This window comes from Babylonia areolata, chromosome 7 (assembly GCF_041734735.1).
Source record: "Babylonia areolata isolate BAREFJ2019XMU chromosome 7, ASM4173473v1, whole genome shotgun sequence".
Classification (NCBI taxonomy): Eukaryota; Metazoa; Mollusca; class Gastropoda; order Neogastropoda; family Buccinidae; genus Babylonia; species Babylonia areolata.
Window position 1 is genome coordinate 51,649,145 of NC_134882.1, and position 10,000 is coordinate 51,659,144.

Consider the following 10,000-nt stretch of genomic DNA (forward strand, 5'->3'; position numbering starts at 1 on the left):
TGGCTGCCTACATGGCGGGGTAAATAAACAAAGCGGTTATGCACGTAAAACGTTACATGTCTGTCTGAGTGTGCATGTGTGAGTGCCTGAAATCTGATTGAATGGCACAGGAAACGAATGACGAGCGCCCAATGTCAGCCGTTAGTCGGCTGAACCCAGGTAGGCAGCCTGTTGTGCAAACGACACCGTGTTTGTTTGTAAAGCGCTTAGAGCTTGGTCTCCGACCGAGGATAGGCGCTATATAACCATATCAATCATAAACATAAAGTGCATTTCAGAGTATATGTTGTGTTGATTCAAAATAAGTATTTCAAACCATGAGAACTCTTTATTGACATCAGCTATTTAATTCACGAAATCTTGCAAAGAGGCTCACACATAACCTTTTGCTGGATCCCTTCTCACTGCGGTTTTTACTTATAATGAAAAGGTTGACATTTTGACTATAAAGGGGTCTAGAGGTCCCATGAAGGATTTTGATTTAAAAATTACGATCTCACTTCAGGAATGTTACACATTGGTAGAGAAAGTTCACTTGTTAAACTTTCATCCGGAAGAAAATAAAAGGTCGGCAAAATGGAGTTACCTAGAGAACCAGATATATTCGTTGTCTTTGTAAACCAACGCCAAAATGATTTTTGTAGACAGAAAATTATTTCTTTGATAGGTAGATGAAAGATGAATTGTTTTAAGACAAATTATGTCGAGAATCATTCTTACATATATGGTGCTCACACTTAGAACAGTCGATTACATACTAGCGTACCATGTGTAAGGGTTCCACATATACCTGACGTGAAATAACATGCAGTATCGACACGTTTTCAGCGGTAATGCACGACTTTTTCTTTTCCAAATCTTTGTTGAACTCTCCATTTCGATTACTGTTGCAGATGTTAGATTCGCATTCTGAGCATGTTAAATTGTCACTGAATATTGACCATATTTTCATTTTATTTGAACGGTAGAAAACTTCACCTTGTTCAGTGTTATCATCAAATACCAGACTTCATAAATAGTCTTCAAAATAGCACGCGCGCGCGCGCGCGCACACTCACACACACACGCACATACCCGCACACACACAGAGACACGCAGACACACACACACACATACACACGCGCGCACACATGTCTATGTGTATATGTGTGTGTCCTGGCACGCGCACCAACACTCACGAACCCACAGACAGAAAGTAAGACACAGATAGGCAGGAAGACAGTGAGACAGAGGCAGGCAGAGAGACAGCAACAGGGAGGGAAGGGGGAGCGAGAGAGAGAAAGAGAAACAGAGACAGACAGACAGACAGAGAGAGACAGACACAAAGACAGATAAAGATGAATCATGGAGGGCAGGAGAGACAGACAGACAGAAGGGGGTAGGGGGAGCGGTGGGGGGTGGAGGGGGGATTGGGGGGGGGGCGGCGGAAAAGAGAGGGGCGGGAGCGAGAGAGAGAGAAAGAGAGCAGAGACAGACAGACAGACAGAGACAGAGAGACAGAGAGAATGATGGAAAAGGCCAGGGCAGGCAGACTTCCCCCACAGGGAACCTCACGTTTCTCTTGGTTCTGCATTCAGCCTTGTGCAGACATGTTGCAATCCCTTACATTTGTTTTGTTGGGGTTTTTTCCCCACGGTCTTCCCCGATCCTTCACACCGGCTGTTCCCATGACCCAATATGCACTATATCCCCTTAGGGGCCATACACTTCTGTGTCCGACCGCATTATAATTTCAGTTGTTTTTCGCGAGGAGGAACATCCTGAGGAAGAAAAAGGAAAGTTGGAAAAAAAAACTGTATTTTATTGTTTTTTTGTTTTTTTTATCTTGTTTTGGAGCTGTTGGGGTTTCGCCTTTTTCTTAACACTGTTTATAGATACACACATGGTGGAAGAGAGTACTGTATTTAAGAGCAAGAAAACAACTGCGTTTTTTTTGTTTTTTGTTTGTTTGTTGTTTTTTTTGTGTGTGTGTTTTTTTGGTTTTTTTTTAGCTTTCTTTCTCCCTTCGTTTCTTCCTTTCCTTCTCCCCTTTGTGTGATCCGTTTATCCATCCATCCATCCGTCCATCCATCCATCCATCCACCGACCACCCCCATCCCTTCATCGGTAAGCCCACCAGTTACCTGTCGGTCAGTTTATCCAGTCTCTTTACAAGTCAACCCACCGGCAAAATGCAATGGCTATCCAGCCTACCAGCTCATCGAGCAGCCGTCTATCCCACCCACCTGGCAGCCTGCCAACCCGACAAACAAAAACCACCCTCACCACCAACCTGCCAACCAATCCACCGACCAGTTAGCTAGGCAATCAATTAACTCTCTCCATACGAACGGCGAAAGAGACGACGTTAACAGCGTTTCACCCCAATTACCATCATCAAAATATTGCAAGCGGAAGGCTCTTATACTGAAGAGGTGACTGCTGACAAAGAATACCACAATTCTGACGACGGAAGCTAAAGGTTGGGTCATTCAGACACCCACTGGACATCCGAGGGGTCTGTGTAGAGGAGAAGAGAGGACTGGCCGTACTGAATGAGTTAACCGTTCAACTAACCATCAAGAAATAAAGCAAGCAGTCCACCACAAACCAGCTCTCCGGCCGACCATCCAACCATCCAAGCAAGCAACCCACTTGGAGGAGGAGAAATGAAAAGTGTGATGTTCCGTCACTTACAATGGTGATTGTAAACGTCGAGTTAACAACAAAAAGTTCTTTTTTTCACATTTGCATTGTATCTTTTGAAAAATAAAGAAATAAGTAGAGATGTAGGAGCTGAGGGGAAGGTATGAGTTGGAGGAAATCAGGGGGGGTGGAAGGTGGAATCAAAGATGAATATTCGTCATGAAAGAAGAAGAAAAAAATTCTTGGCCCCATAGCCTTTTACGGCCAACGGGGCAGTGAATTTATACCCACTGTGTCTAGGGCTAGTCGTTGGTAGGCGGGGCCCAGTCCTCTCCTTTCACCGTTCCAACCTTCCCCAGCTGTGGTCAGATAACCAGTCACAGCTGGGTCGAGTGAGGAAGCCAATCAGAGATCAGTGCTTTTCCTAGGAACACAGCACCGCCGAGGAAGCGAGAGAATCTGAGCGCGCTGGTTCGAATCACGGCTCAGCCGTGGGTTCTTTTACGTGCGCTAAGTGCATGCTGCACACGGGACCTCGGTTTATCGTCTCATCCGATTGACTAGCGTCCAGACCACCACTCAAGGTCTAGTGGAGGGGGAGAAAATATCGGCGGCTGAGCCGTAATTCGAACCAGCGCGCTCAGATTCTCTCGCTTCCTAGGCGGACGCGTTACCTCTAGGCCATCACTCTACATGGCGGGGCAAAAACGGTCATACACGTAAAAGCCTACTACTTGTTATACGAGTAGTGGTGGAGTTGCAGCCCATGAACGAAGAAGACGAATTATTACCATCATCATCATCATCATGATTAGCATCATTTATTATGATCATTATTACCGTTATCGTTCTCCTTCTTCTCCTTCTTATCACGTCATTATTATTATCATCATCATCATCATCATCATCATCATCATCATTATTATTATTATTATTATCATCATCATCATCATCATCATCATCATCATCATCATCATCATCATCATCATCATCATTATTATTATTATCAATAATTCACCTCTTTGCAACTTCTCTCTCACCCCCACCACCCACAGCCCCCACACCACCACCCACACCACACCCCCACTCTCCCCACACACCCCCACCCCCCCCAACACCACCCCCACCCTCACCCTGCCTCATTTTTCTTTCGTTTATTTATAGTCTGTTCATCTAAAATGATGATAGTATTAGACCTGAGCCCGCCTCAAATCAATCCTAACAGACGTACCGGCCAGCGACGTTCTGGAGCTCTTCGGCAAGATGTTCTTCGACTACTGCAAGGAGTCGGGCTACGACAAGATCCTGCAGGTGCTGGGCAGCAGCACCACGGACTTCCTGCAGAACCTGGACGCTCTGCACGACCACCTGTCCAGCATCTACCCGGGCATGAGGGCCCCGTCCTTCCGGTGTACCCTCAGGGAGGAGGACGGGGCCACCATTCTGCACTACTACTCTGAGAGACCTGGTTGGTTGTGTGGGGGTGTGTGGGGTGTGTGGGGTGTGGGTGAGGGGTGTGTGTAGGGGGTGTGGGGTATGTGTGCTGGGGGGGGGGGGTTGATGATGTTGTTGTTGGTGGTGGTGGTGTTGGTGGTAGTGGTGGTGTGGATGGTGTTGGTGGTGGTCCTTCCGATGTACCCTCAGGGCCACCATTCTGCACTACTACTCTAAGAGGCCTGGTTAGTGTGTAGGGGTTTGTGTGGGTGATGTGTGTGTGTGTGTGTGTGTGTGTGTGTGTGTGTGTGTGTGTGTGTGAGGGGGGAGGGGTGTGGGGGGAGGGGGGTTTGTGGTTGTTGTTGGTGTTTGGTGGTGGTGGTGGTGTTGCTGATGGTGTTGGTGTTGTTGCTGATGGTGTTGGTGTTGGTGGTGGTATTGTTGTTGGTGTGGTTGTTGTGGGTGGTGGCGGTTCACGTTGTTGTTGTTGGTGGTGGTGGTGGTGGTGGTGTTATTAACGTTGTTGTTGTTGGTGGTAATGGTGATGTTGTTGTGGTTGTTGGTGGTGATGTGGCTGTTTTTGTTGTTGTTGTTGTTGTTATTATTATTATGACGGGCGCAATAGCTGAGTGGTAATAACCCTTTCTTAACCCCCACCCCCACCCCCTCCCTCGCCTGCATCGTGACCATCAATGAAAAGATAACCCTTTCTCACCCCCTCTCTTTCCTCTTTACCATCAATGAAAATATAACCCTTTCTCACCCACCCCCTCTCTTTCCTCTTTACCATCAATGAAAAGATACCCCTTTCTCACCCCCTCTCTTTCCTCTTTACCATCAATGAAAAGATAACCCTTTCTCGCCCCCTCTCTTTCCTCTTTACCATCAATGAAAAGATAACCCTTTCTCACCCACTCCCTCTCTTTCCTCTTTGCCATCAATGAAAAGATAACCCTTTCTCACCCCCTCTCTTTCCTCTTTACCATCAATGAAAAGATAACCGTTTCTCACCCCTTCTCTTTCCTCTTTACCATCAATGAAAAGATAACCCTTTCTTACCCCCTCTCTTTCCTCTTTACCATCAATGAAAAGATAACCCTTTCTCACCCCCTCTCTTTCCTCTTTACCATCAATGAAAAGATAACCCTTTCTCACCCCCCCCCCTCTCTTTCCTCTTTACCATCAATGAAAAGATAACCCTTTCTCACCCACTCCCTCTCTTTCCTCTTTACCATCAATGAAAAGATAACCCTTTCTTACTCCTTCTCGCTTTCCCATAGTCTGTATCATCTGATTTATTGTGTCCACTATGCAAGAAATCAAAAGAAGATTAAGTACATTTTGTCTTTGTTGTGAAGCACTTAGTAATGTTAGAGAAAGACTTATTCGACCTAATCCTGCAAACAACCCTGTGTGTTTTAAGTTGAGTTTATTGTTGTCAAGTACTGATGTCACTGTTGTTCGTAAGTTATCTCTGTGCCTGTACAAGGCTTTTAAGCTTAGAAATATAGCTGCTTCCTGACCTGTTCTGTTACTCCTGATCGATGCTTAGTTGTTGTTTTTTGGGGTTTTTTTGTTTGTTTGTTTGTTTGTTTGTTGTTGTTGTTTTGTTTGTTTGTTTTTGGTTTGATTATCGTAAGTTTCGCACTTTATGTTGTGTGTATTATGACGTGTTCGACACACCTCTTCATTAGGGGTCCATGGCCTGTAATGAATAAATTATCCGTATCTGTATCCATATTCCGTACCATTGTGCACCCCTCCCCTTATTGCTTTCATATTCACCATCATTGTAGAGACACTCTCTTTTTTTTTCTTTTCTTTTTTTTTTTTACTCCCTCACGCTTTCCCATTTTCCGTGCCAACTTGCACCCCCTTCCGCCCCTTTTTGCTTTCGTACCCACCATCATTGTAGAGACACCTTTTCTTAACCCCTCTGGCTTTCCCATAGTCCGTACCATTGTTACCCCTCCCTCCCCTCTCCTCACAGGTCTGGAGCACATCGTGATCGGCATCGTCAAGGCGGTGGCTAAGGAGCTGCACAACTCCATCGTGGACGTGGAGGTGATCCAGGCCAAGTCCCAGGAATGCGACCACGTGCAGTTCGCTATCACGGAGAGGAACCGCGACGCCACCGCCCGCCAGGCCGACCTGGAGACTCGCACAGAGTTCTTGTCCTACGAGCCCAAGATCAGCCCCGCCACCTTCTGCAGCGCCTTCCCCTTCCACGTCATGTTCGACAGGCAGCTGAGGGTCCATCAGGCCGGGACGTCCATCACCAGGGTCATCCCCGCGTTGGGTCAGCAGTGCCTCGTCACTGACCTCTTTGAGGTGAGCTTCCTGTCTGTCCCCTTCGTTTTTTGGGGGTGGTCTGTGTTTGTTTTTGTGTTTTTTTCACTGCTGGTGGTATTGGACGAGGAGAGGAGGAATTTAATGCTGGGTAAAGGGGAGGGGGTTGGGAGGGAAGTCTCTGTTCGTGTGTGTGGGGTGAGTCTCAGTGTGTGTGCGTGTGTGTGTGTGTGTGTGTGTGTGTGTGTGTGTGTGTGTGTGTGTGTGTGTGTGTGTGTGTGATTCAATTTAAGAAAATATCTATTCACAAAGTATGGTAATACGTAATGGAAATATTGTGAGGTAATAACCTAACATAATCAGAATGATTAACTAACGAATGTGAAAAATAAACGGACTGGACTGTTCTTTGAAGATTTTTCATTCAGGCAGATCTTCCAGGTGAGTTTCTTGTCAGGTCTTTTGAGGCGAGCTCTTTCTGTCAGATCTTTGAGTTGGGTTTCTGGGTCGGAACTTTAAGGTGACTCTCTTTTCTTGGCACATCTTGCAGATGAGTTTTAAGGTCGGATCTTTGAGGTGACTTCCTTGGCACATTATGGAGGTGGGTTTTAAGGTCGGATCTTTGAGGTGACTCTCTTGGCACATTATAAAGGTGGGTTTTAAGGTCGGATCTTTGAGGTGACTCTCTTGGCACATTATAAAGGTGGGTTTTAAGGTCGGATCTTTGAGGTGACTCTCTTGAAACATTATGGAGGTGGGTTTTAAAGTCGGATCTTTGAGGCGACTCTCTTGAAACATTATGGAGGTGGGTTTTAAGGTCGGATCTTTGGGGTGACTGTCTTGGCACATTATAAAGGTGGGTTTTAAAGTCGGATCTTAGAGGTGACTCTCTTGAAACATTATGGAGGTGGGTTTTAAAGTCGGATCTTAGAGGTGACTCTCTTGAAACATTATGGAGGTGGGTTTTAAAGTCGGATCTTAGAGGTGACTCTCTTGGCACATTATGGAGGTGGGTTTTAAAGTCGGATCTTAGAGGTGACTCTCTTGAAACATTATGGAGGTGGGTTTTAAAGTCGGATCTTAGAGGTGACTCTCTTGAAACATTATGGAGGTGGGTTTTAAAGTCGGATCTTTGGGGTGACTGTCTTGGCACATTATAAAGGTGGGTTTTAAAGTCGGATCTTTGGGGTGACTGTCTTGGCACATTATGGAGGTGGGTTTGCTGTCAGATCGTTCAGGCGAGTTTCTTGTCTGTTGTTGTGTGTTGGCTCTCTTTTGTTTTATTTGTTACATTTTTAGAGTGAGGGTTAATTCTTTTACGTTACCTCTTTAAAGCGTAGGCATGTGTGATCAGTCGGTTGACTGTAGCGGATCGATCGTGTTCATAGCTTGTTCATACAGCTTATTTATTTCATGATTAGGTTAATTGATTAATAGCGTGGTGCGTTGTGCTTTCGTTGATGGGTTATGTAGATGGTTTGTGTTTGCAGAGGCTGCGGGCGAAATTAAGTGTTACAAACATTTTTTTTCCGTTTTCTTATTGAATTTTCATGTTAAAGGCCACCACCAGTTTACTTATGGGTCTTTTTATCGCCCTCCTAGTTCACCAGTAAATTATTGGCAACTAATTAGTGATGGTATTAACAAAGCCAACAGTACGTCAATTAAGTTCTTAATATTTGGAGAGTTTAATACTGACTTCATGAACAGACCATCACAGCACTTCCTGGACATATTAAACCTATATGACTTGCATCAACTGACCAACCATCCTACACGGGTGACTGAAACTACCAGTACATGTTTAGATTTGATAATAACAAAGTCCACAAATCATTCAATCTGTTGATGTTTTATCCCCTATCTGCAGTGACCACAGTGTTCCTCGTGTTTCTATAAAGAACCCAGTTACTCGAAAAACTTCATTTAAGAGAACTATCTATAACTACAAGAAGTTAGAGGTGGAAAAATTACAAAGTTTACTATTAGGGATGAACTGGTATATTGTATCATCCAAGGAAACTGTAGATGAAAGTGCAGAACTGTTTAGTGAAATTTTACTGCTCTGGAATACACTATGGATGACCGATGATATTCTGTTCTTAACTGAACAACGTAAAGACCTCAACAAGAAAGTAAAAAGAAGCTATTTACCAGGAGACTGGCAAAGCTTCGGTCAGTTTAGGAATTTTGTAGTATCGAAAGTTAGAAACAGGAAAATCGAATACTTAGAAGAATTGAATAAAAAGGCTTCTGATCCTTCACAATTTGGTTTAAAAAAAAAGAAGAAAAAAAAAAGAAAGAAATGGTGGCAATTAGTAAAATCGTTTATGAGTAAGAAGGGTGTCGATTCAGATGAAATACCGCCCTTATTATTTAACAATAAGATGCACTACACGAATAAAGAAAAAGTTCACATATTTAATGGTTATTTTGTTAAACAGTCTTCGATAGAATCTAGCATTAGTACTCTTCCAGTCATCGCTCAGTTAGAAACTGAAATATCTGAATTACGTTTAACAGCCCAGAAGTGACTGAGGTATTACAAACATTAAACGAAAACATAGCAGCTGGGCCAAATCTTATGCTTAACAGATTACTCACTGCATCTGCGCATATCAAATCTGAACCACTAACCACGGTTATTTAATAAATGTTTGAATCAAGGCAGGTTTCCATTGCTGTGGAAAATCGCACATGTGACTCCTTTACATAAAAAGGGTGAAAGGGAGCTGTGCTCAAATTACCGTCACATCTCATAATTAAGCTGTGTAGGTAAAGTGCTAGAAAAATGCATCCATGGACGTGTCTATTACTATCTCACAATAAATAGTAGCATTACACAAGCACAATCTGGATGTAATCATGGTGATTCAACTGTTAACCAATTAATGAATATTTATGATGATTTATGTGGTGCATATGATCGAGGTATCCCTACCCAAGTTGTATATTCTGATATTTCAAAGGCTGTTGATCGGATGGGGCACGCGGGTCTTTTATTAAAGTTAAATGCGGTTGGTATACGTGGCAAATTACTAGACTTCTTTCAAGACTGTCACATCGATTCCAGACTGTAGTGTAAAGGGGTGAAAATCAGATTTACAGTTAGTTCTTACAGGTGTTCCACGGGGATCTGTACTGGGCCCTCTACTTTTTCTAGTATATATATAAATGACATAATTACATATATTGGATCCGTTATAATTTTTTTTGCTGATGACACTAGTTTATATTTAGCATTTTCCTATCCGTATATTAGAGCAGAAATAATTAACTCTGATCTGGAGAGAATCGTGGAGTGGGCAAATAGATTAAAAGTAAAATTCAATGAAGAAAAAACAGACCTGCTTAATATACTCCGTGTTAATCAGCAAGCCTTACCCTTGGTATTCAATGAGAACATCCTTCAAAATGTCAGTACGCATAAACACCTTGGCGTCATTTTACAAGATGATTGCAAATGGGGGGAAAATATAAACAGTATTGCCAATAAGGTAGGAATACTGATTTCTTGCTTGAAATATTACAATATAAAATAAACAGAAAAACATTAGAGACCATGTATAAATCATTTATTTTACCCCATTTTGATTACGCAGATATTCTGTGGGATAACTGCAGTGATGCTCAGTCAAACATGTTAGAATCA

The 10,000-nt window shown here is 43.5% G+C and overlaps 1 protein-coding gene across 1 annotated transcript in view; it reads left to right on the forward strand.

Annotated features, from left to right (window-relative positions):
- The window catches only part of LOC143284303 (guanylate cyclase soluble subunit beta-1-like), a 184,979-nt gene that overhangs the window by 93,486 nt on the left and 81,493 nt on the right, over positions 1 to 10,000 (forward strand). Inside the window, exons 4-5 of the mRNA XM_076591005.1 lie at positions 3,851 to 4,093; positions 6,050 to 6,390. Of these exons, the coding sequence (XP_076447120.1) occupies positions 3,851 to 4,093; positions 6,050 to 6,390 (584 nt within the window). The remainder of the gene's footprint in view (positions 1 to 3,850; positions 4,094 to 6,049; positions 6,391 to 10,000) is intronic.